Below are 27438 nucleotides of genomic sequence, written 5' to 3' on the forward strand. Positions count from 1 at the left end.
CACACATACACACACACAGTTAGACTTAAAACACAAGTCCTTAACATGAAAGTGGTTTAAATAAATCAATGAATTTGGGAATTTGAACCTTCTGGACATTGATCTTACTTCCTGGTCTAAAAAACACAGCATTTAGATATGAAACACATTTGTCCTTTAAAAGGTCAGTTTTATTGAGGATTGAAAGGCCCGTCAATATTGAGAACAATTATTTCTACATTTCATGTATTTCATAAATACATGAGCTTTGGAAGGGTTAGATATTGGTGAGCCTAACTCAGTGACGGAGGTTTCTGTCAGAAGATCTAAAAAAGTAATTTATACACCATCACAGAATTTAAAAGATGCCTTTTTTTAGTAAATTAAATAAGGCTTATTACACATAATATCGGTATACGTAGAATTACATTTAGCATGCAGTGTTAATCCTCAGGTTGTCTCACATCTCTGGGATTGTGAGTCTGAATCCAGCCTCAGCGATCTACTGTATGTGGGGGAGCTTGCGTCCTCACGTTTGCACGTTTGTCACCTCTGACCCCCCCCCTAAGGAAGAATTGACAACTCTGCGCTGCCTTTTAATGTGTTTGCCTGCAGGTGTGAGTGTGTGTGCAGGTGTGAGTGTGTGTGCACCCACAGTACGCCTCGTGCTTGCTAAGATGTTGTACTGCTGCAACCCCGATTGTCTGAGAACGCACAAAAAAATCGAGCTCATATTTTTTATTGTTGGAGCGTCAATCCACAGCTATTGTTGAATGTTAAACCATGTTTGCTAGGTGTTTATTCTGGTAATCCCAGTTTTGTCTCCATTGAGAGCAATTAAAAATGTAAATTGCTCTTGAAGGAGATCATCTTGCCTCACCATCCCTATTTTGCATGCAATTAACTTGTGTCTGATTCTCTATTCATCCATCCATCTTCCAAGCTGCTTATCCTACTGGGTCACAGGGGGTCCGGAGCCTATCCCGGAAGCTAGGGAACAACCCAGGATGGGGGACCAACCCATTGCAGGGCACACTCACACACCATTCACTCACACATGCACTCCTATGGGCAATTTAGTAACTCCAATTAGCCTCAGCATGTTTTTGGACTGTGGGGGGAAACCGGAGTACCCGGAGGAAACCCCACGACGACATGGGGAGAACATGCAAACTCCACACACATGTAACCCAGGCAGAGACTCGAATCCGGGTCCCAGAGGTGTGAGGAAACAGTGCTAACCACTGCACCACCATGCCGCCCCGTTCTCTATTCATTTACATGAAATTTTTTACTGTCGCTACATTTCACATGAAGACGATCAACCTTCAGAATTAGACATCTTGCATTTTTATTTCTCTCAGGAAAATAAAAGGTTGCAATTAAATTGGAAGTGACACACTGTGCAAAAAGGTCAGGTAACATTCCGCTTACAGTGCCAGTCAAAAGTCTGGCCACCAGCTTTTAATGCACTTACTCCTATTTTGGCTGCTATTCACCTTCTGGTAAAAAGCCGTGCAGCAATTGAGTAACACAAATTGCCATGACCAAAAGAAATAGCTCCCTGTTACTTCGATGGCAGCACTGCAGAGCCTTGGCATTCTTTGAACCAGATGTAGCCACGAGTTCTGGGTACAAGTTGGCTACCTGCTCTTACTCTTCGATCCAACTCACCCAAATCCAGCTCTACAGGGTTAAGATCAGGGGGATTGTGGGGGCCAGGTCACCTGTCCCAGCACTATGTCCCTTTCCCTGTTTACAAGATAATACATATCACATGACCTCGAGGTGGGCTTAGGGTCATTATCTCCTTGAAAAACAAATGATTCTCAGTAGGTGTGTCCAGACGCTTGACTGGTACTGTATGTTTATACCAAAACAGAGGTGGAAGTATACACCACACAGCAGATAAGAGGAGTTCCGGCCTCACAAAACAAAGCATTAGTATTACACAATCATGTTTGCTTTTTAATTTGCTCTCCACATCATCCTGCTGTGTTAATTAGTCTTTATTCTTCTTCTGTTCGATGAAGAGATAATTTTGCTTGTTATTCTACTGAAGCATCACGTTCAGGTCGAGTGCCTTTGCCTAAGGATACAGAAGCAGGACTGAGCTGCTTCTGAGATTTGATCCAGGTCCTTAAATCCCATCCACACACTGTTGCCGTACTGACTGTACTGACCCTGGGAGAATCCTGATATTCGCACGCAGTGTATTACTGCTTTACACAGGGCTGTTGTGTTATACGAAATGCACGAAACGGCAGAATTCCTAGGGATGCGGCTCCTCTGTACTAATTTCCTCTTTCTGGAAACCGATGAAAATGATACCAATCAGGCTACTGGAGCTCAAACTGGATTTTGTGAAAATGAGTGCAATCAAGCACATAATCCGAGTTAATCGCAGCTTTGGAATGAAATAGATCCATATATATAATTATAGCCTGTATGCAAAGATGTGGTCGATGGTTTAAAGTACTTTAGTATAATAGGGGAACTTTTAAAATACTGTTAAGCAGAAACAGGATAGAAGTCTTGCATTACGTTACGTAATAGTTAACAGATTTTATTGGGATTGACCTAAACTTGTCCAAAAAACAGAGGATTTCATGTATTTTGACATTGTAGAAACATGGCAACAAGCATTACAAGTGCCTGCTCATCCTGATTCTGTGTGCATGTTGGTGACCTCCAGTTCTCACATACTCGTAGGTAGCGCTGACGTGAAACATTTAGGAAGACAAACATTTCTCCACAAGGGGTCACTGTTGTCCTGATTATTATTTCGGCCTCAGGTCTGACTGTAATATGGTAATATAAAAATGATTATGAGGAGGATATTTAGAAGGCTTTGGTGACAGATACATAGTGTACAACAGTCATATCTTGTTAGAATTTTGAAAAAGCAATAAAAATGTTTTGTTCTGTACTTTTGCCAAATTATCAGATAATAATCAGTATAAGTCCGTCAAGTCATACTCAAATAATGTACCACTATCATTTATACAGTAGAAACGTAAAACTGTATTTACATAAACACCAATCAGAGTATTTCAACTTGCCTAGAATGTAAATAACATCTCATACAGAATAATTAAGCAGCTTTTACATCAACTCTGCGTTCACAACGTTGCCTTACTGGGAGTCACAAGAGAGACCACCACAATCACTGCATCTGCAAGATGAGCACTTCACAGAAAATCCAAATACAAAAAACGGATCGACAATGATACTGGCAAAACATAAAGCTGCAGGCTTCAGGTGTCGCACCGACACACGCAGTTCATGTGGGTAATACTGGGAGACAATAAAACGTAGTATCCAAAAACTGGATCCTGTCTTAACAATACTTAATAATACTGTTTCTTTTTTTAAATAGTTACATTTCTGTTAATTTGACACGCTGTGTGCCGCAGTACACCAATACTGGGGCAAATAAAAGTTACCGTTCTACTGTGAAATAATGACAATCCCATATCGTTGTAACTCAAAGCCCTTTTGCTGTAAAAATATATAAGCTCCATTTCGATCCCCTCCAGCGTGACCTCCTACAGAAACAGGAATTCAGCAACTGTAGTGAAGGCTTTTTTTCCCCCCTTCCTGTGGTGTCCCGACAACGGATGTAGGGAAGTCTCACAGAGTCCTACTTGCCGGTGCACTGTCGGGGAGCCGTCATTAGGAATTCCCCGGCAACTTGTTCCGCAAGGCGACGGACTGCCACTGCTGAAACTGCTGCTTGTTCTGCCTTCTGTTGTCCCACCGGCAGAGCAGGATCATCCTGAACGTGGTCCGGAAGGTCTTATTGCACAGTGCGTAGCACATGGGGTTGACTGTGCTATTGACGTAGCAGAGCCAGTAGCCCAATGCCCACAGTGCCTCGGGGATGCAGTCGTTACAGAAGGTGTTCACTAGCACCATGATATTGTAGGGCGTCCATGTGATGATAAAGGCAAACAAGATGGCGCTCAAGGTCTGCGCTGCCTTTTTCTCCTTGACGAGGGACATCTTCTTGCGCTTGGAGATCTGCATCCTTGCTTTGGAGGCAAACCGCTTGGCCAGGGCAGCATCCTTGAAGGAGAGGGGTACCGCCGGGGACTTGCCGGCAAGGGATGCGGGCTCTGCTTTAGCCGTTTCTGCTGAGGACACGGATTGCGCTTGTGGTTTTGAGAAACGTTGGTGGTAGCCATTGTCTTCTTGGTTGCCCCCATCCTTGGTCGGGGAACCCTGCCTGCTCCCTGCCTTTACCTTGGGAGGGACTTTCTCAGACACCTGGAGCTCTTCTGGTGACATGAGCTGTGAGGTCATGGCTGCCTTCATGCCGGGCAGATTGAGAACGATGGAGTAGATGGCACGGCTCTCGGGAATCTCCTCCTCATCCGAGTCGGACTGGTCCATGGACATTGCCGCATCGTTGTTGTTCCAGCTGTCACTGCTGCTTTGATCCTGCTCCCCCTCACTCCCGGGCTTTGGTGCAGGCCAGAGGCGGAAGCGTCCCATAATCCTCTTGACCGAGCCCTTCTTGGTCGGCCGGCTCAACTCATAGCTGCTGCAGCTTCTGGAGCTCCCCGTCTGATGGGCTACGCTAGTCTGTTCACCCTGGTTGCCTGAGCCCCGCAGGCCCGCCAGCTCCTTGGAGCGATTCTCTGTCTCCTTGTAGATCCGCCAGTAGAGCACAGTCATGATAGTGACCGGCAAGTAGAAGGCTGCCATGGCTGTGCAGAAGGTGATGATGGGTTCGGAGAGGAACTGGATGTAGCACTTGCCAGGGGGGACAGTCCGCTCTCCGACAAAATACTGCCAGAATAAGATGGCAGGTGCCCAGAGCACGAACGAGATGGACCAGGCCAGGACAATCATCGCCACGGCCCTCTTGGTTGTTCTTTTGGCGCGATACGTCAGCGGTCGCGTTACAGAGAAGTACCTGTCAAAGCTGATCACCAGCAAGTTCATGACTGAGGCGTTGCTGGCTACGTAGTCAATTGCAAGCCACAAGTCACATGCCCAGTTGCCTAATGCCCACTGATCCATGATGAGATAAGTGGTGTAGAGGTTCATCGAAATCACGCCGATGATGAGGTCGGCGAACGCAAGGCTGAGCAGATAGTAGTTATTTACTGTCTTCAGCTGCCTGTTGACCTTAAATGACAGCAGTACAAGGATGTTGCCAATGATGGTCACTAAAGACAAGAGCCCAGTGAAGAAGACAATTAGGATGACCTGCCAAAGAGTGTGTCCCCCCAGAGGGTCGTATGCGATGGTGGGCATGACAGTTGCATTGTACAAGCCTGTCAGGTTGTCTTTCTCTTGGTAGAAAGAGTCATTTTCATCCACGTTCTGATGCGTCAGCCATGGGTCTCCCTGAGGGATGATAGTCTCTTGGTAAAGCCCCATCGTTGAGGAACTTCTAGATGAGAATATGCTGGTTTCTGTGGTGCTGTGGTTCAGATTCATCGTGGCATCCAGACATATTCTGCAAAAGTAAAAGAAAGGGAGTTTACTCATTTCGGTAGAGTTACATGTTGAAGATTAATTCTGTAGTTGACACGGCTGTTCAAGGCCACAGCTGGCTAATGTAAGGCTTGATAACACACGACATCACAAACTTTCTGATGTGTATTGTAGTTTGCATCCTGTACTTTGGTGTCACACAAAAGAATGCTGGGAGTTTTACTTTGCTTTTACTTTGAAGATTCCTGACATAAACCCACACAGAGTGTAAGTACAGACCGACAGAAGTAGCATTAGCGGACAAACAGCTACATCATATAAACATATTTTATTTATTTTATTATTCATCGTGAAGATCTCTGTGAACAGGAGATTAACATGAATTTTTTTACACCTCAAAATGACACTTAATGTACTGTCTAGCTTTTACTGCAAAACTAACGAAAGTAGAGAGAAAAGGAAAATATTATTTCTTTGTGAAAGATATATTGGAAATTCCTCTTTGCCACGATTAGCTAGGGATTTCTTAGAATGACTTGTTAATATTCACCTTGGTATTAACATACACAGTTTCAGCCAATGGTATTATACTCAAAACGTGCTATTTTTAAAAGGTGAGTCATTTTCTTTGTTCTGATCAAAATGTTGACATTTGTTGAAACTTGCTGTCAGCTAGCATTCTGGTCTCTGTTCAATATGTAGGTCGCAGGTTTCTATGATACACGTCTGCATAAATAACATTTTACCAGTTTCCATCCGTACTCCTTGCCTCTGTAAATGACACTTTTTATGAGTCGAGGTGAGCGCAAACCCCTGGAAGAGTGACAGACCACCCATTGGGGCCATCAGCTGACACGCGATGTCAGACAGGACCGCGAGGCCGCCCTCTGCTGGCGGGATTAAGAAGACACCCAACAGATGGGGACGCTCCATGAGTTTCTGTGATGTTTGAGCAACAGAACTAGAGAGAACCTACTGCAAGGTGTTACGGGTGAATCGTGTCCAATCTTACATTCGGTCTAAGTCTTGTTCCTCCTGGCAATTTTAGCTGTGTGATATTCATCATTACGTATAATGCATTTGACTAATTATTAACTATTATGCTTTCAATTGTACGTATCTAGGTTATAATTATCGATACTAAGCTGGAAAACTGATTAGTTAAATATCGAAGGCTGGAGAGAGCACAGTAATTTCCAGTTGCACTTTATGTCTGGATTGTGTCTGTATTGGTATTTAATTAAAATATCCTTTTCTTAATCTCACTGAAGAGCGTTTTGTTCGTGGAGTAAACCTTTGGCTGGGTTTCTCAGAGCCAACTTTCCTTTGACACCCGACGTCCATCTGGGCTACTTCGTGATGATGTGTTCAAATCCCGCGTTTAAAAACTAGCACTGTCTCCATAGTTCCTGCAGCCTCTTTCCTTGCACAGAGGAAGGTATGTGTTCTTCTGGAGTGACCAGAAAAGGTGTAAAAGGGGTACTGGGTCAGAAGATGTTTAATCAAAGGAGGCTGAAACGGACCGTTATCTTCACCACTGATGCTAACAGTCTGGCTCGGGAAATCGGAAAATGTGACAGACCAAAAATATGCCATTACAGCCACTTGCTTGTCAATTGCTATCAAATGGAGTGTGGAAGTCTCCTCCATGATGCTGGCATGGCCGCTGTAATCGCTCTGAGACCGACATTACATCGAACGTTGGTGTTAGTGCTGCCCCCCGCTGTTCCCAGGATGCAATTACAAGGGTCTGCGGGATGGCTTTCAAATATCAAAGCTCCGGATTCTGGGGCCACCCACTGCCAAAGCCCAGACTGGTACTGCCGTCTGATTGGTGTAATACATTGCTAAGGTGACATCACGGTCTAGCAAAATAACCAAATCTGCAGCAATGCAGTATAATTACAAAGTGGCATAAAGTGTGTAAATATAAGGCTACTGTATCAGCTAATGTAAAAGCTAAGTATTATGGGATGGTGTGTAGGCCCCTGAGCGAGGCCCTGAATCCCAGTTGCTCAAATGTACATCGCTTCGGATAAGAGTGCGCTACATGAAATACTGCAAGATAAATAAATGTCAAATGACCTTGCCTCTCGATGGCAAGCAGTTCTGCTTGATGTTGTGTGTTTTTACAAGCAAGCAAGAATGAATATAAACACTGAGCAACCAAATTTGTATGGGGAGAAAGAGTCAAAGTGATTCCTTGAATCCATCCAAGGCAGCTATATTGTTATAAGTAGTGGTATACAATGTGTTAATAACCGGGTGATTATAAGTGGCTGTAAGAAATGCATTAGTTAATGCAGAAATGCATTAGGAACAAATAAGGGCTCCTTGAACATGGTGACATATGAATGCATCAGGACTGGACGATTCATGGAGCTGTTCCATAAAGGACCATCCCACGCGTCTCTCTGCTGAGAGACCCATGGCTTCAGCTGGCATGGAATCCGCGACGACATTCGGCATGCAGCACGACTCTCATACCTAGCAGCCTTTCAAAGTGATTGCCGCACCAGCGGTGTGGTGGGGGGGGGGGCGTGCATTTCCTTCACTGTCGTCTGACCATATATGGGAAGAACCTTCAGCGACTCGGCAGTGAGGTCATTTATGTTTCTAACCGATCCGACACGTGTCACATGACATTGGTGTGGAACAGAGCGTTAGCGGTTTATGGTGGAATCAGAACGCCGGACGTTCTTGCCAGGTTTGATCACGCACCATCATTTCCCTCCAGAACCTGACGAAAGCGAAGGTCTGCGAGCTCGTGATATCTACAGGCTATGCTGGTGCCTACAGCTTTCAAACAAACGTCAGTTTTTCAGCATGTGAATTGGGATGTGTATTTGCACATTTAAACAACAGACCAAAAAACACCCAAAATTTTGGACCAAATTTATAAGAATGGATATTCTGCCACTGATTCATCCCAACACTTTTCGTGTGCAAACCTGCATGAAGCGTGCACACATATTCTCCTAAAACTGCGAAAAATGGATTACGTTGTTGCCAACAAAGTAAAAGATTCAGTTAATATTTCACAGTGTTCCACAATATTCCAGTCGATTCCACATTCAGCGTAAGATGGAGGCAAGGAATTAAAGTATGGGATTTAAACGTGATACAACTGATATGAAAATCACGAATGATGACGCTGGATCAAAGGGTTCCAAGTAAATCAGTTTCCCAGCAGGTTACGGTAAATATCTCTGTTTTTCCCTGAAATGTACAGTAGCTGAGTTTTACTTTAACTGCATGAATAATGCATGCCGCTGTCAAGCCCCAGGATTGTTGTATGGCGAAACTTCACACGTGCTTTTTAAAATTTCAGGCCTAGAGAAGTTCAAGGTATTAAGCTAATTAATGTCCACAATTTGATTCTGCCTATGACCACTCCATTCAACAAAAACACTAAATGCTAAGCACTCATGCTGCATGCGCGCATTACCTCGGAAAATTTGCGGTCTTTTTTGCCTTCCGTTTTACTAACATCTAGACTTTATACCTTTATTTGCTGTTATATTTTCTAGTGTAAATTGGTCCATTACATTGCTCAGGTTTGTGACCATATAGAAAGATTAAACTGAAAACTTAAACTGTTCACCCATTAAATGTACAGCTGCAACCATTCCATGGAGGCCTGCACATTTTCATATTTCGTTAAGACATTTCCTTCCTCTCCTTCAGCATCCAGGCTATGGTATTGCCACATAGGTTTCATGTTCCCGTAGAACAAAATTAACCAAAAGAAAGTTGATCCTGATTAATTACAGTTTTATAAAGTGGTATTGAAATTGGCCACTGAAACTAACTCAGATCGGAACAATCATAATTCCCTCCCCCCAAAACCGCGGTGATGGTATCTCCTAGGATTTTTCTGCAGCCAGTATGAGCAGCCCAAGGAGCTCAAAGGAGACCCACATAAATCGAAGGGCCCTCTTGATGCTGACAGAAACTATCCCACAATAGCACCAGCTAGCATGCGTTTCCCGGTATATTCCAACACAAAACGGACCTTTCAAACTACAAACACAGAATCCCTAACCTTAATAATAATTAAAAAAAACTAGTTTCCAACCCCATTTGTGATTAAATCACTGTTTTCCAGGGACATCCCTAGAAATTTTGGGCACCACGACAATGCGAGATTATGCTGGTCTATGCTGTTGTTTTCAGCAGGGGGGCAGCTTATCTGTACAGGAGAGGGGAGCAAGGTATCCCCCCCCTGTTAATAAAGGACATAGGCTAGCTTCCTCATATTCACAGAAACGTTCCATGTCTTCTGTCATGCCTGACGCATACTGACTTGGTCCCACTCCGCATCCTGCAAAGGAAACTGCCTGCATGCTGGTTGCGGAAAGGACCGGCATCACGGACATCTGGATTGGTGATGGAGAACCTCCATTCGTTTCCATTTACAGTGGGGCAAAAAAGTATTTGGTCAGCCACCGATTGTGCAAGTTCTCCCACTGAAAATGATGGCAGAGGTCAGTAATTTTCATCATAGGTACACTTCAACTGTGAGAGACAGAATGTGAAAAAAAAATCCATGAATTCACATGGTAGGATTTTTAAAGAATTTATTTGTAAATTAGGGTGGAAAATAAGTATTTGGTCAATTCAAACAAGGAAAATCTCTGGCTCTCACAGACCTGTAACATCTTCTTTAAGAAGCTTTTCTGTCCTCCACTCGTTACCTGTCTTAATGGCACCTGTTCGAACTCATTATCTGTATAAAAGACACCTGTCCACAGCCTCAAACAGTCAGACTCCAAACTCCACTATGGCCAAGACCAAAGAGCTTTCGAAGGACACCAGGAAAAGAATTGTAGACCTGCACCAGACTGGGAAGAGTGAATCTACAATAGGCAAGCAGCTTGGTGTGAAAAAATCAACTGTGGGAGCAATTATCAGAAAATGGAAGACATACAAGACCACTGATAATCTCCCTCGATCTGGGGCTCCACGCAAGATCTCATCCCGTGGGGTCAAAATGATCATGAGAACGGTGAGCAAAAATCCCAGAACCACACGGGGGGACCTGGTGAATGACCTGCAGAGAGCTGGGACCAAAGTAACAAAGGTCACCATCAGTAACACACTACAACGGCAGGGAATCAAATCCTGCAGTGCCAGACGTGTTCCGCTGCTGAAGCCAGTGCATGTCCAGGCCCGTCTGAAGTTTGCCAGAGAGCACATGGATGATACAGCAGAGGATTGGGAGAATGTCATGTGGTCAGATGAAACCAAAGTAGAACTTTTTGGTCTAAACTCAACTCGTCGTGTTTGGAGGAAGAAGAATACTGAGTTGCATCCCAAGAACACCATACCTACTGTGAAGCATGGGGGGGGAAACATCATGCTTTGGGGCTGTTTTTCTGCTAAGGGGACAGGACGACTGATCCGTGTTCAGGATAGAATGAATGTGGCCATGTATCGTGAGATCTTGAGCCAAAACCTCCTTCCATCAGTGAGAGCTTTGAAGATGAAACGTGGCTGGGTCTTCCAACATGACAATGATCCCAAACACACTGCCCGGGCAACAAAGGAGTGGCTCCGTAAGAAGCATTTGAAAGTCCTGGAGTGGCCTAGCCAGTCTCCAGACCTCAACCCCATAGAAAATCTGTGGAGGGAGTTGAAAGTCCGTGTTGCTCGGCGACAGCCCCAAAACATCACTGCTCTCGAGAAGATCTGCATGGAGGAATGGGCCAAAATACCAGCTACTGTGTGTGCAAACCTGGTAAAGACCTATAGTAATCGTCTGACCTCTGTTATTGCCAACAAAGGTTATGTTACAAAGTATTGAGTTGAATTTTTGTTATTGACCAAATACTTATTTTCCACCCTAATTTACAAATAAATTCTTTAAAAATCCTACCATGTGAATTCATGGATTTTTTTTTCACATTCTGTCTCTCACAGTTGAAGTGTACCTATGATGAAAATTACTGACCTCTGCCATCATTTTCAGTGGGAGAACTTGCACAATCGGTGGCTGACCAAATACTTTTTTGCCCCACTGTATCTTGGCAACCTGAACAGCCCCGAAGATGATTGTACTTCACTAGAAGCTCTTATGGGAAAATCCGCATGAATCAGTAAAGTCAACAGCATTAAATGACTCTCGTCTCCGTATAAGAATTTGCAGCTCATTTGCACGCTTGCTTTCGAAACTCTTATATTATTTAAGTGTATTGTCTAAATGTTTTCTGCAAGCACTGTTAAGGACTGTGTAATAGTTTTACCCTCTGATAATGCACAATTATGATTATAATGCGTTACACCGATGCTGGATGGGAATTAGCCTGATCGCTATCAGTCGCTTTACCTTAAATGACAATGAGCTGGAGACAGAGGCAACTCAATCGAATGGCGAACAGGCAATACCGGCCACACATTTCTGCGCACACTGAGATTTTCTACATTTACATGTTACTTGCTTAACATATACTAAAAAAAAATTCTCAAAATCCCTTTGCTAACAAATACATTTACAGTATGTCCACCATTTGAAGACACTTCTTGGCAAGAAAATGTCATATCTTTGATTCATCAAAATAACCTCCTGTAGCAGTTATAACAGAAAATATAATGAGAAAACGGAGGTATTCTTTCTGCAAGGGACATTAAATGCTGCTCTGCTGCATGGGATGAAACAGTTAACTAGTGTATTTAAAGTTAATAGACAGGCTAGAGTTTGACTCCGCCATCACCACACTGCCAGTTAACAGGACGTCACACATGCACTGTTTCAAACTCTATCCATGTTATAGTGGAAACTTGTTATATTTGACTTATATTTTCATTTATAGTTGTTTACTCAAGTGCTTCACAAGAATAACAAGAATAAAAATGTGCAGTTTATGAAATAAATGGAAAAGTGGTGAAAACCAGCGGTGTGCAAAAACTTTTGACTGGTAATGTACAGGCAAAGAGAATCAAAGCAGAAGTAAGAGGTGCCCTTCAGTAGCCTTCTCCGTTCGTGGACTGAGATGATGCCCAATCCATGTAGTTATTCTTGCGCACACCGTAAGTCTCGCGAACAGAAAATAAACAAAACGTCTTCGACTCGAAGGTGATTAATGCATCAGCTGCTCGACAACTGCGGCGCAGTGAAGAGCGCATTTAATGGCTTGAGCTGTATATCGCGCCGGGTGCTTGCGAGGTAATGGCGCATGAATGCTAATGGCTACAGAGTGACGGATGTGCTAGGCTAATGGCGCTATCAGGATGCTAGCAGGCGTCCGCTGTGAGGGATGTATGAGGGGAGCAATGCCAGACCTCCTGCCTTCCTTCGTAGGCGTAAGAGTCACGAAAGAATGCTCAGCTTACGGGAAAAAAACCGCGCTCAGCGCTACGACAACTAGCCCCTAAATGAGACGCGGTTCCAGGTAGGCCCTCGGCCAACAGCTGCTGATTATGACAACATTCCTGGAATGCCGTGGATCACATTCCTCGCCCCTTGAATGAATCATTAGCCAGGTGCTTCAAGAATATTCCACTGAGGACGAATCTCAAGCAAGGTCACAGTCCACCAGCGCTGTAGGTCAACGTTACACGTTTAGAATGTCTTTCATAAAAACATCTTCACGCAACGACAGCAGGACCTTCTAAGCAACGTGACTCATCCGACACACTTCGCTCCTCGTCATACGTTTCCAGTCTGTCTATAAAAATATGCGCGAAATGTTGCAGTGTTCATGCGCCTCCCCTCAGAAGCTTTACGCCGCTGCTGAATGACAGCCCGTAGAGAACATTCCCCGGAGCCACCGCACCTCCATCATCAGCACCAGCATTACTGACGTGGCCCATATTTCACAAATGAAATCATGATGCACTGCTTCAGAAAACTGCATTGTTTAGGGCTTGGCATTCAGCAACACTTCAGGTTTCTTCTTATGCCTCATTGTGGTCGGAGTGGCCGTGTTTCAAAATTAGTATCATTATCAGAAAGCATCGTTTTACACATTTATTGTAACACTTTCCCAGTACAATGGTCTGTAAACACCTATTAATAAAGCTTGTTGGGTTTAAGTGAATTACCTTGAATGTAACTGAATTGCTTTTATACTACTGACCAGTTCGATATCTAATTCTCAGCAGGGATTATTAATGAAAAAAAAAAACAAGCCCACTAGTCTCACTGAAACACCTAATGCAGCTATTTACTCTAAACATCTTATCCTGACACTTAACGCGCAAGAAATTTGCCCAGAAAGACAGAGTTTCTCGGTATGTAATTGCAACATAACAGCCACCAGTGCAAAAGCCATTAAGAGTTTCTGCACGCAATGTCCAGCGAGATCGGCAGAAATAGGTGCATGATTTTATGAAAAATGACCGGCTGGATACAGAAAATAGACAGAAATGAGGGTAAAAACTCACAGAATAGAGCGGATTCCTCTGTACAGTAATGAACACTTTTCACAGCCTGCCGTTTGCAGATATATACACAGTGGTCAAGCTGGAGTAACTCACCATAAAATTTCTCTGAGCAGATTACCACCAATAAAATTTATGAGTGGGGGGGGGAGGGGAGATTAAATTATATTTCGACTACAGTTCACCAGTTAAGTATCACTGATATAGTCAATAGACTGACCTTTACTGTATGTGGGCGAAACTACACTGAATGACGTGGGGGGGGGGGGGGGGCATCCATGTACTTGCCATTACAACCTGAGGCCTGTATATATCTAGACAAACAGTACCAGTCAAAAGTTTGGACACACCGAGCTGCCTGCAAAGGAGAGTGATAGTGTTGCCTGACCAAAGGAAATAGATGGTAGAAATGGCGTAGGAGGAGTTTGGCCAGAGGGTGAAGGAAAAGCGGCCAATGAGAGCTCAGCATATATGTGGGGCCTCCTTCAGGACAGCTGGGAAAGCATCCCAGGAGGCACCTCATGGAACTGGTGTAGAAGGGAAATTGCCAGCACCTGGAGCAATTGAGGTTGAGGCCCATGCTTAAGGGGGCACTCCTGAGTTCATTCTGTGGGATTTAAACTGGCAACCTTCTGAATTCCAATTCTGAGAGCTGCCCCCCCCCCCCTTTTGGAAATAGTTTTTTTTTTATTACTTTTTTGGTCAGTGCATAATTCCATATATTATTTTATAGTTTTGATGTCTTTATAATTATTCAAAAATGTAGAAAATAGTACAAATAAACCTCTCTATGGGTAGGTGTCCAAACTTTTGACTGGCACTGTATATGTATAGATAAAAACTTAGTGTCACGGAAATCACTCTCTAATAGAAAGGGACTTGTGCGCTTTGTGTCCCTGGGTGACCTAGTCACTGTTAAGCAAACTGAGAGTGTTACCAATTGGCTTGGCCCCGCACTGGCAGAGCACGGCATTGTGTAAACGGAGAGAGGTCACGTCTCAGCCGTGAAGTACGAGGCGAGTCCCCGCTATTACTCCCGAACGTCTACCAATATGGTCACGCAGCTCGCGCCCGCTGTCAGAAAGACAGACTCCGAAGCTGGGCTCGCAGTCCCGAGCGCACAATGCCGGAAAGGTCGGCAGACGAGAACCTAGGACCAGAACTGATGCGCTTTGTCACGCGGCAAGGCCAGCTATGCTTTCACACACATGCAACATTTCATACAACTCTGACAGATCTCAGGTGCCAAGGAGGGAATGGAACGCGTTATTCTCCCTAACGCAACCGCGATTTACACCCTGTGCCTGACATTTTCAATTCATAATACCGTTGCTGAAGAAACAGGTGCCCCCCCCCCACCCCCCCAACGTTCATGTCCTGTAACAAGACTCTGTGCACGTGAGAAGCTGAATGATTCGCTGCTCTATCGTGGACAGGGCCGCAATGAAAAACTAATCTCTGTGTAACGAAGGTCTGGTAATACAGTACGCAGAGGGCAAGGTCTGTTCACCGCTGAGGGGGACTGGCGGCCACGGCAACAGATGATAACCTCCACGGTACTCTAACTGTGCAAATTTCACAACAAAGCCCACCTCATTACACAGTGATCGGTGCGCATGTATCATCACCGGGTGGCCGCTGTTCTCACCGCTAAAGTGTGACTTACCAATTTGACATTTATTTCTTAGCAGGGGACTAAAATTTAGCGTGGGTGAGGGTCGGACAGATTCTAGCCATAACAGATGAGAGCGAAGAACTCGCCCCGCCCCTCCCCCACAGCCCAGGCCAAGCAGAGAGCAACCAATGTCAAAGAGAGCGATTCCGAAGCCGGGCACATGATGTGCTCACATCGAGCCTGGGGATGAGATGCGGTTGCCATGGCAGATTGGATTTTTGATAAAGGCCGGGCATCCCGACTGCTAGCGGGGACACATCAGAACAGCAGCGGGGAGCCGATTTCATAGGAATCAGCTGCTACTGCTCACTTTATAAAAGAACCGGCTGACGGAATAAAAGTGAAAAGGTGTTTTACACATACGCATACACAAATATATATTTCAACCCCATTCATTCTCCTCTCATGTTCAAGTATAGTACATATGCTTGAGTCCGTATGTAACCATCCATCCATCCATCCACCCAGACCTCTTTTTAAGCAAAGTGCAGTGTTTCCTAGCCCAGTTCTCGGGAGTCCACAGTTGTTCCATGTTTTTGCTCCCTCCAAGCTCCCTACCAGACAGTCCACATTTTTGAGCTGGGAGGGAGCAAAAACGTGGACTGTCTGCGGGTCCCCGCAGACCGGATTGCGGAACACTGGCATAGTGGAACGCGTGTATAAGGTAAGCATGCTGCGTCTAGGTGGAGGGCCCCAGACAGACACTATTCCTGACGAACACACACACTTCTCACAGATGCGAGCACACACATCTCCTCATTTCCTTTCGTTTCATACTTCTGTTTTATTTCTTGTACATTAATCACTACAGAACTGTCTCCAGAGTTAGTCATTTCCAGCAAAAATGCAAAAATTATAAATATACATCCAAGCAGATAGACTAGCTCTGTGTTATTATCTTGTGGAGTATGCGGGCATTATATGGTAAGATGCCTTAAAGCACTTCACGGATGGTGTTATTAGATGGAGAGCCATGCAAATTGGGACGTTTAGTAGTCAAATTTATTCAATAGACTGCTCTCTGTGCTCATGTCTGTCCAATCTAACCAATCCACAGAGTTTCATGATTCACATTAATTTTCTGTTATTACAGTTTAATACTAATGAGTCCTGTACAAAGGGAAAGTAATTACACACCGTTTTTTTTTTTTTTCTTTAAAACTTCATAGTTCGTAACAGAGACTTTTTGCGCTTTTAAAATTAGGATGAAATGATCACAGTGAAGTGAGTAATGTCCCACCATCTTCCAAAACACCTACATCCACTTGCAATTTCCTCCCTTGTGTTGATTCTTACTGCAGATAAAATGAGCTTCAGACGCAGAAAACAGCCCCCCCACCACAAATTCCTTCAAATCAATCCCACAGTACATATTCCCGTTCTGCTTCACAAACGGAATCCAATCTCTCCCTCTGACTGGCATGCTAGCCGGCCAGCAGATAGAAGATTAGCGCAGTCCCTATGCTGGAGATTTTTGTCTAAAGGGGAATTCTACTGAAAAGTGCATTTATGGTGATTACACAGCCAAGGGAAATTAAATTACAGCGCATGCATCTGGAACAGAGAATTTTTAATTGCACACACCATTGGAAGATGTATGGAAATGCTAACTTTACTTTCCAAGAAAATAAATGAGATTTGGTGCTGCAAGAGTAAACAAGAGGAAAAAGGGATATTATGGATTTTTCTGTAGAATTCCTGCTTAATGGGTTTGATTATTCAAATTGATATTGGTTATTTAGCTTATGGGAATGACTGCCTGCTCTGTTCTGATTTGCTATGAAGGACGAGCTGGTTTAGCAACATAACGTTTGGACTTCAGATTTAAATGAACATGCCTGCTGAATAATGTATGGGCAACAAAATGAGTTTTTCCTTTTAGCTTAGCCAATAAAATCATATTTCATTACATTAATTAAAATGGTAATTATTGAATGTATAATTGGCCACAGTATGTATACACTTTAATTGCTATTGCATAGATCTCACAGGCATTGATAATGAAAGTCCAATCTTGGTTCTGATTTAAGTACAACGTCTTGTTCCAACAAAGCACTTAAAGCACATGATTGCTCTAATTGATTCTTTAATTGAACATATTAAGCCTTCTGTCAGTGTCTGCAAAATAACTCAGAAATTCACAAGTTGGAGGGGTAGGAATATTAACCCCCACAACCAGTAATTTCCAGTGACAAGCACTCACAACCACTGGTGGATCAGATAGAGCTCAATGGAGCTCAGACTGGAAACTTTGAGATTGTTTTTTTCCTGCTGGCTTTCTGCCCAAACCAGTCTACAAACAAAGGAAGTAATTCCTGCACAATCGTCCCCCAAAAGCACAATCACATAGCTAATTTAAGCATCTGATGGCAACACAGATACACCCGGAGCACATACAGTAAGGATAAAGGAAGACAGATCAGACATGTATAATTACAGAGTTCCTCTGTTTCAGGTGCTGTAGAAAGTTAGCAATCTCGCTGCAGATCAGAATTAGATTTCCATTGAAAATGCAACAGGAATGATCGTGTGAGCTGCATTCGAGCCCCTGTCTGCAGAACCTCAGTAACGGAGTGTTGTTTAATATACATTCAGGGCCACTTTATTGGGTTCCCCGGTCAAGTACCAGCCGAAAAAACCCCCTTTGGCCTATAGAACCCGAATTCTGCAAGGCATGGATCCAAAGAGGTGCTGGAAACCTCCCTCTTGCACTTGTACCCCTCCTGTTAGTGCTGACGAGTCTGGCCGGTCTCCTACGACCTGTCCGACTGACAAGAAGTCCTTAACATAACCGCCGCTGACTGGACATTTCGTTTTTCTCTATCGCCGAATTCTCGGTAAACTTCGGACACTGCAGTGTGCAAAAATCCCAGGGTAGTGGCTGTTTCTGGGCCGGAACATCTGTCACCCAGCGATCGTAATTTCAAAACTGCTCCGACCAGGCCTATTGTCCTTCATAATGCTTCGTCAAACAGTAGGAGAACCTCTCGACCCTGCCTCCAGACTTTATGTAACGAGTCACGTGATTCCCTACTCGCAGGAGTAGCCCGTCGGCATAAACCAGCATGTGTATCTAACAAAGTGACCGCTGGGTGTATATTCTGCCTGGCGTGAGAAGGGCAGTCTCGAGGTCCTTGCTATTTTCGAATGCATCTGACGGCGTGCTGCTCTGCTTTGGCATTTCTCTGAAGAAAGCCTATTCAAAGCTTAGAACTCTAGAATTGCTTCTAGAAGAAACCAATTGTAGAACTCTAACAAGAAACTAAACTATAGCTTCCCGACTGGCTGTACTATAATTTAGTTTTACCTATTATTATACTTGATTTGTTTTAAAACTTCAAAGGGAGATAAATCGGAATGGAAACGTAAGCAGGAATTAATGTTTAAAAGTAGGGGTTTCGTTAGACCTGTTTTAGGGGGTTCAACCCAAAAGCCTCATAGACAGCATTAAGCTATCTGGACATCTCCGTCTTTGATGTGAAGTCATCTCAACAGCTTTTGATGAACAACAGAAAATGAGGGTTTAAAGACGCCTCTCTGAGCCCTACTGTATATTGATGAATAGCGGCACAGACACCAGCTTCTCCGTCCTCGTTAGTCAGCCGCTGTTTAGTCTGGACTATATTGCGAGCCGCCGACGGGATTTAATTTAGCTTCGCGAATTGTGCTCACTATTTCTACTTCTCCATTCTATTTCCCCTTTTCGCTTGCACTTAATTGCATTGAAGCCCGGAGCACTGAGTCACTTGGCTAACAAGCAGGGCAGGTATGGCTGCTGGTTAAAAAAAGAAGCCACATTTTTATACGAAAACGTCAACAAAATTATACAAAACAGCTGTTTTTAGAAGCCCAGTACGACCCATGGCTTAACAAACAAGACCGTAAAACCAAAAATGTATCTCTCTTTCCTCGCATTGTCCACAGAATATTAACTCAGATTTGCACAGCCATTTGACTCTCTGCAGTCAGTGCCGGTCTGATTATTGTATTACTTTAATTTCGCATCGAAGCATGTACAGTACAGTCAGAACCACTTCACCGTCCGACCTTGCAGAAAAAGATGGCTATGTCACTTTGTGTTATAAAGTGCGGTTTTAACATATTCATTATAAATTAATTTGGTCGCGTTTTAGAAGACTACATTTTTAGAGGACCCTTTTTGGCTGAATCTCCGCAGCGGAAATTAATGGTGGAGAAAACGGGACGCAAGTGGACTTCTTGCACGCACACTGCCTCCAACTGGCAGGTACGGACACGGCCGTATTCACAGCGTCACACAGCGCCGCAGTCGCTGCCCTTTCCCTGTGACATTTTGCACTCCACGCCGCAAACCGAAGAGACTGGCAGACGCCTACGGGCATGGATCAGATGGCACGGTACCTTTTTATGCAGGCGCACCAGCTAAAAACAAATAAAAATAAACAGCTTCGGTATAATACCGCGCCCATTAAAATACAACTTTAATGATGGAACAAACTGCAATTGCGTGTGAAGCGAATCCTCGCCTGGATGCTTAAGAAAAACGGCGGGGAATATATGAGCGGGGATCATTAATATGCATTAGCTGAAGCACAGCCAATCCGACGCGATGACTAAAACTCATACTACAAACACACTGACGAACTACTAGCACATCAATCTTAAATAAAATGAGCAGGAACAGCATGCAGACTGTGGTGTGGCTCTATAGCCGCTTGTGTCCAGTTTCTTTGGTCCCCACAAGGGGAAACTGGATTTTATAAAAATTTATGACTGCAATCATCCAACCCATCGCAGGTCACAAGGCAGGAAACAACCCAGGATGGGGCACCAACCCATCGCAGGTCACAAGGCAGGAAACAACCCAGGATGGGGCACCAACCCATCGCTGGGCACAAGGCAGGGAACAACCCAGGATGGGACGCCAACCCATTGCAAGGCACGAGGCAGGGAACAACCCAGGATGGGGCGCCAACCCATCGCAAGGCACAAGGCAGGGAATAACCCAAGATGGGGTACCAACCCATCACAGGGCACAAGGCAGGGAACAACCCAGGATGGGGCGCCAACCCATCACAGGGCACAAGGCAGGGAACAACCCAGGATGGGGCGCCAACTCATCGCAAGGCACAAGGCAGGGAATAAAAGTTAAGGAGATAAGAGAACATGGTATGAATGTTATGTGCTACGGTCAGTATGAATTTGTTTCCAACAGGCTGACTGGCTGATAAAATTGACCTCTTGTGTACTTATTGCTGCATGATTTTCACATGTTTCATACTGAAAGGTTAAAGTTTAACCACAAAATTAGCCACCAACAGCTGAATTCCTATAAGCAGTATATGTATATGTACGGTAAACGGAATTCTGCCTCGCTCAGCCTGCGTCCCGCATTTCTACAGCTGCCCCGACGTGACGGGAACGCGAGACACCCTCGGTGTCATGAACCAAGGAATCGCTACCATCCACATGCATCTTAGCACAACCCTGAACACGTCAACAGAAAACAAATCTCATTTCTCATTCGCCTTTCCAAGCATCGTTTCGCTGCCATGACAGACTGTGCCAGGCAGGTGACTGAAAGCAACACGGCGAGGGAAAGTCAAATGAGGCTTAAATCAAAGTCTATTCTTTGATTACACTGTTCGTGGATGGCAACTGGCCAGTATCACTGAGTCACAGCAGTGACACACAGTTAAAGAATCTCATTAGGTGCTTGTGGGCCCCCTGCCTCGATGGGGCTTCTGTAGGGTCAGCTGGGTGGAATCAGGAGAGCAGTAATCACAGGGAGTGGATCCTGACCCATCAGACCAAGCGTCTGCGGGTTCTTGTACTCGCTGTGCGATTTGAGTTTAAAGCTTTTTACTTTAACACGCTTGGCTTTTCCAGTAACAAAGTAACTAGTTTGACTAAAGGTCATCCAGCGGCTCACTCTTACCCTTGAAGCAGACCTTTACCCCACTAGCGTCCAGTCCAAGCCCTGCTGATGAATACCCTGGCTGTTACTGCAGTCCATCTTACTTTCCAGTCTAGCGGCTCTCCGCCCCGTCTTGTTTTCCAAGGTTGATTCGGTCTCTCCGGGCCCATTCAGTGCTCCCACTGTGGCATCAATGACATTTAAATTATCAGAAGGATAATTGTAAGGATAAATGTTTGTGGAACCTGCATCTTGTGTTCATGCAGGTCATCTCAAGATGCTCTGGTTTCCACCGGCAACGAGAAAACATCCAGTTAGGTGAAACCACCCTTAGCGTGTGCCATCCCACCTAGGGTGCCTCCCAGCTTAGCTCTGATATTCCTGACACAGGCTCCAGGCTCACCACGGCCCCACTTTGGATAAGCGCTTACAGAAAGCGGATAGATGTGCTGTTTGGTTTAGCCAAAAACATACTGTAATCATGCACAGAGGCTATAGATAAAAGTGACGACGTCCATATTTTCATGTTCACAGCATCTTCTTATCCCTGAAATAATGCAAGGCACAGATTATTAAATTACACAGACTAAATCTGAGCGTAATTAAATCAGGCCCGATGAAGTGATAAAGTTAATCCAACTTTTGAACTTCCACTGGGATTTATCCTGGAGGACAAGGACCAGGAACGTCTTACCATAAAAGGATTGGCCAATGCGAAGGATTTATTACATTATCAGGATATTGAACTTCAGGCTTGGATACACTGCAGATAAAGTCTGCCGCCTAGAAATGGAAAAGCATTTCTGCTTAGCTAAAGGCAGTCTTCCTCTAAGAACTGGCAATACAAGTGCCCAGATTTCCTGTCTGAGTGTTTGGGCAGACCTAGAGGATACGCAGCCAAACAGAAGGCCGGGCCTTCCTACCTGGAATTACTGTATGTGGCTCATAACCATTTGCTTTGATGGCCGCTCTTCCTCGTGTTCATTTCCGGCAGATAATTCGGCGAGCAGACGACACGAAACGACTGTCAGCTGCTTCCATGCTGGGCTCAGAGCTCGCACCTGGAGCAGTGCCGAGCACATCACATTAAATTCAATTCAAAAAACTTTATTTGTCCCCGAAGGGGCGATTAAAGGCACACAGGGCAGTTGAATAAATGACACAATGATGTAAAGTGCAACAGTATTTAGAAGATTCTGTGCAAAATTGTAGTCAATCAGGTAGATGAGAACTGAATGAATATGTAAAAGGGAGGGATTGTTGTTGGGCATGGGGGGGGGGGCAAATGCAGAATGAGTAACGGGTTCTGCACTTGACCCCCCCCCCCCATGCCCATTAACAATCCCCCCCCTTTACATATGAGCAAGGCTTATTGCGATGGCCACTGTGCCACACAGCAGATGCTCTTAGAAAACTTCTTCCAATCAGATTTTGAGGGTACGAGGGGCAGCTTGCCACCTGGGACGTGAACCAACAACTCTGAAGTCCATTTCATTGAAGCCTAATGCAATAGTCTGCACCGATGGTTATTCTATTGATAGGAGCAGAAAACATTATTCCTTTGCTGAGAGAATGTTACCAAAGTGTGCTACCCAAGATGCCCTCTTCTGCTGGGCCAGGTAACAATGCAGTCATTCAAATATTCTTTTGTAGTTTTACTTCCTCCGGTCATTTGAGCAGAATGGAATTAAGGGTGATTTAACAAAATGACTATATGCCTTGTAAAAAACGGATTTGTTGTTCATTTCATCTGTAGAAACTTTTCCAACAATTTCCGAAAAAACAGTCTTTCATTTTTGTGTGCGTTTTTCATTAACCTACGGAATCAAAATTAACTCATGCTTTCATATTTATGCAATTTAAATGAGCTTGTAACACTGATAGAAACGAAACATTGTACACTTCAGTAATGCGGTATACAACGTGGTTTATTTCTTGTTTGCAGCAAAACATAATTTATACTTCAGAGTCTTCGTCACTGCCACAGTATAAACTGTTGGTTTATAACACACAACGAGATACGAAGCTTACAGGGAGCCAGGCTGCCCAGTGAAGCGAGGGTGGCTTTAATTCTGCTTTTTCAGGTGAGAAGTACAAAAGACCCAGAAAACCCCCCCCAGGCATAAAACCAAGCTTGCTTAGGTCTCCCGTGCGCCAACAGGGTGGGAATGTCCCTGATTAAAATGCCGATTTTTCAGACAGCCTCCTGAGTTATATTAAGAACTGTGACAGACAAACATCATTCACATTTATTTATGTAAGAGAGCGATGTCCGAGTGAGGAAAGGTTGGGGCCTTGCTCAAGGGCCCAACAGTGGTACGATTACATCGCAGTCACATGAGATTCGAACCCAAGGCCTTCCGTACCAAAGCACACACTTAACCTTCTTAGCTATACACCGCCCAAACAGATCCTGTTTTCTTATGCCCTCTGAAATTTGGTAGAGATCATTTTTTGGCTGTAACAGACCCACAGTTTGTGCCCCTTTTCCATCCACTGTCACTTTCGAACAAACAGGTAATCGGGCATGTAATGAAAAAGCCATATATGTGCGGGCGGTTTACCATCATATCAATTTGTTGATTGGAACCTGTGAAGCCCCATTCTGGGCCTCCATTAAGATAATATTCATGGAGGCTTTCACCTTCATTGTGGGCGTGATTAATGTTCTGGGAGGGAAGCTCACTTTATACATTCGACCTGGTGCAATTATTACAGCTACAGGCAAGTGCCCAGTACCATCTAATCTGTCTAACGGCATCGCACTGGCAGTGGCGTAACGGTGAAGAAGTGGGAGTTAAAAACCTTAAAAAATAAAACATGCAGCTTATCACTTGATAGCAGATAGTAAACCTTGGACACAGATAGCGGCTATACCAAGGGTTTGAGAGAACACAGTTTAATGGGCAGCTGAAAGATGCTGGAAATGTGCTGTGATCCAGTAATGGTTCGTAACTTACGCAGAGGATGACTGCCATACTTTGCAGACCCTGCACCAGATCCAGTACCAGGCCTGCTAAATAATTGCCCTTTTCTGCTTTATTATTATTATTTCCCTTTTTGCAGTTTTCATTTATATCGACTGTAGTTATTTTGTGTCAAATCCTACACCATTAACAAGTCCATCCATCCATCCATCCATCCATCCATTTTCCAAACCACTTATCCTCCTGGGTCGCGGGGGGTCCGGAGCCTATCCCGGAAGCAATGGGCACGAGGCAGGGAACAACCCAGGATCTGGGGGCCAGCCCACCGCAGGGCACACTCACACACCATTCACTCTCACATGCACACCTACAGGCAATTTAGCAACTCCAATCAGCCTCAGCATGTTTTTGGACTGTGGGGGGAAACCGGAGTACCCGGAGGAAACCCCACGACGACATGGGGAGAACATGCAAACTCCGCACACATGTGACCCAGGCGGAGACTTGAACCTGGGTCCCAGAGGTGTGAGGCAACAGTGCTAACCACTGCACCACCATGCTAACCACTGCACCACCATGCCGCCCCAGTGCCGAAGTCAAAAGAATAAAAAAAACATCAACAATTTAAGATACAAGAAAAGCAGCCCCGCCGAGAAAAACCGCAACCTGGATAACAGGTTAGGGAGCGTGTACATCTTAAAAATACAAGTGTGTGGATATACTAACAGGGGATCCTAGCAGACGATCCCTACGCTTCATAAGGATGGCTTAGGCAGCACAGAGAGGCCCGGGCAGCTGGACAGCTCCTCCGGGGGCTCAATTCTGTCGCGTAACGGCGCTTTCCGGAGATTATTGTTTGTGGTTCTCCATCTGCCGCCGGATCTGCCGAGGAATCACAGTCTTCCAGTCGGCTGTCGCATTCCTCGGCTGTTCCGGGGGATTACCATCCATCCCACAACACGTCGCTAACAGCGGCTTCCAAGAATGAAGGACGTGCCATTTATTTGGGGCTCTCTGCCTATCAGACACTGCACTTTTCTTCATTAAGGACCATCGCGCGTCAAGCCAGAACAGACACGGAAGAGTTAAGGAGATGCTTCAGAAGAAATGTTTTGGTTAATTGTTTTAAAAGCTCTAATTTGAGATGTAATGATAGACTTCCTTCATCTTAACAATGCTTAATTAATTCGGTGAAAGGTAGACAGCTCATTTCGATTCAAATTTATGTTCAGGTCTGCTCCATGTATCCAGCATAAATAAACTGATACCATTTAATTCAATGTGCCCTTAAAAATCGATTCATAGATCATAATTCGTTCTAATATAATTTTATGAGTATTTATTTTATGAGTATAAATATATATTGAATTATGAGCACCCATTACAATTATTATTATTATATAAGGTTTTATGCTGACTATACTTGTACTTGTTTTTGATCGTTTTAGATTTTTGAGGCTGTTTTCTGAGTGTAAATATTTAGTTTGTGTATATTTATACATACAGCCTAGGTTCATTATAGCTACCCTTATCTAGGATGAACAGACAGATGAAACAATTAGCACTGCAAGGGAATGATCTTAACAGTGCAAACAGTCTGTATTAGTGCAATTGAAAATCTCTGGGAATGACGGCGCACCACCTCTGGAATACTGACGTGGTGACCTGAGCATAGTTCCCATTCACTGAAATGTGCCTCCGTTTGTGTTATTCCAATGCAGACAAATGACCATCATAACCAGCTGAAAGTATCTTCCTTAATGCTAATCAGCCGTTACCGAAGGCGTGGGCTCAATATCACAATTCACTGTGGGCTCATTATACTGCATAGCGCTACAAATGAGGTCCCGCTGTGAAAGAATACGCTTGGGTTTATCCAGGACCAAAGGGCTGAAGCTCATCGCTGAAACACCAGAGACGAGTGAATGACGAGAAGAGCTCCTGTCAATCATGATGACTGACATCTCGGTCAAGGGCAACTGGCGAACCAATGACAGAGGTTTGAGGAGGCCAAGCCCCATAACACTGACCCCGCCCATTCTCTCAGTTTATAGCTGTAAAAGAATATAAAATAAATTCAGTTGCTTGGGAGGTCCTGGTGCCAAAAGGGAATGTTTTAGCCAAAAGCTTAATGCACCTCTATCAAAAATGTGAGGCATTGATATAAAAGATACTGTCAAAAGGGGCAAATTATTCAAATTAAATGTTAGGCTCAATTATTTTTAATTGGGAAAAAGCTAAATTCTGCGAGAAGGAGGTGCTGGGAAAATGACAATTCAGACCTTCAAGTCTGCCTCGTATCAGAAAACAGGACTCCTTCCAAAGAAGTACATTCATTCAGCAAAACCAGGAACAGTTTTCGCATGCCAGGCGGAAAGATCCGGAAGGGCTCCGTGCGTTTCTGTGATGCTGTAGCTCCCTGATCGGGATCAAAAAACAAGCGAGGCACTGCTACAAAGTCGAGGAGCGAATCCCTTGAATTGGTGGACACTGATTTTCCAGAAAGCCCCGAGCCAGCCAGGCTACACAAGAGTGCCCCCAGCAAGTCACTGACGGGCAGCGGAGGAGGGGTAGAGTTACCATCCGTGGCACACGCCAACTTGCTGGCGGGTGAACAGGGTTACACACTGCTGTCAGCACACCTGTTTCCATTAAGCCCTATTCGGAAGAAGTCAGTCAAAAAAAAAAAATATATATATATATATATATATATATATATTTGTCACCGTGGCAACAAAGGCCAGTCTGTACAAACCTTCCCCAAAGTAGGTTAGGTCAAGATTATCAGCACTTTTTCAGTTTTGGGCTACATTATTTTGTTAATGAAAATTAAAGATCTTCTACACAAGGACGATCAGTCATGAAAGTCTCCCGTACTGATATTAATTTTAAACAGTACTCTAATTGCGCTGTATTCAGTGGTTAGCACTGTTGCCTCACACCTCTGGGACCCGGGTTTGAGTCTCCGCCTGGGTCACATGTGTGCGGAGTTTGCATGTTCTCCCCATGTCGTCGTGGGGTTTCCTCCGAGTACTCCGGTTTCCCCCCGACAGTCCAAAAACATGCTGAGGCTAATTGGAGTTGCTAAATTGCCCACAGGAGTGCCTGTGTGTCTGAATGGTGTGTGAGTG

General features: G+C 44.4%; 1 protein-coding gene across 3 annotated transcripts in view; it reads right to left on the bottom strand.

Moving 5' to 3' along the window:
* Window positions 1-1401: 1401 nt before the first annotated feature.
* Window positions 1402-27438, bottom strand: part of LOC125716029 (muscarinic acetylcholine receptor M3-like) — a 77413-nt gene continuing 51376 nt past the window's right edge. For all 3 annotated transcript variants that reach the window (XM_048988245.1, XM_048988247.1, XM_048988246.1), the window contains one exon: window positions 1402-5449. In XM_048988245.1, coding sequence (XP_048844202.1) covers window positions 3655-5430 — 1776 coding nt within the window. In that variant the 5' untranslated portion in view covers window positions 5431-5449 and the 3' untranslated portion in view covers window positions 1402-3654. The remainder of the gene's footprint in view (window positions 5450-27438) is intronic.

The sequence above is a fragment of the Brienomyrus brachyistius genome, chromosome 20 (assembly GCF_023856365.1).
Source record: "Brienomyrus brachyistius isolate T26 chromosome 20, BBRACH_0.4, whole genome shotgun sequence".
Taxonomy (NCBI): Eukaryota; Metazoa; Chordata; class Actinopteri; order Osteoglossiformes; family Mormyridae; genus Brienomyrus; species Brienomyrus brachyistius.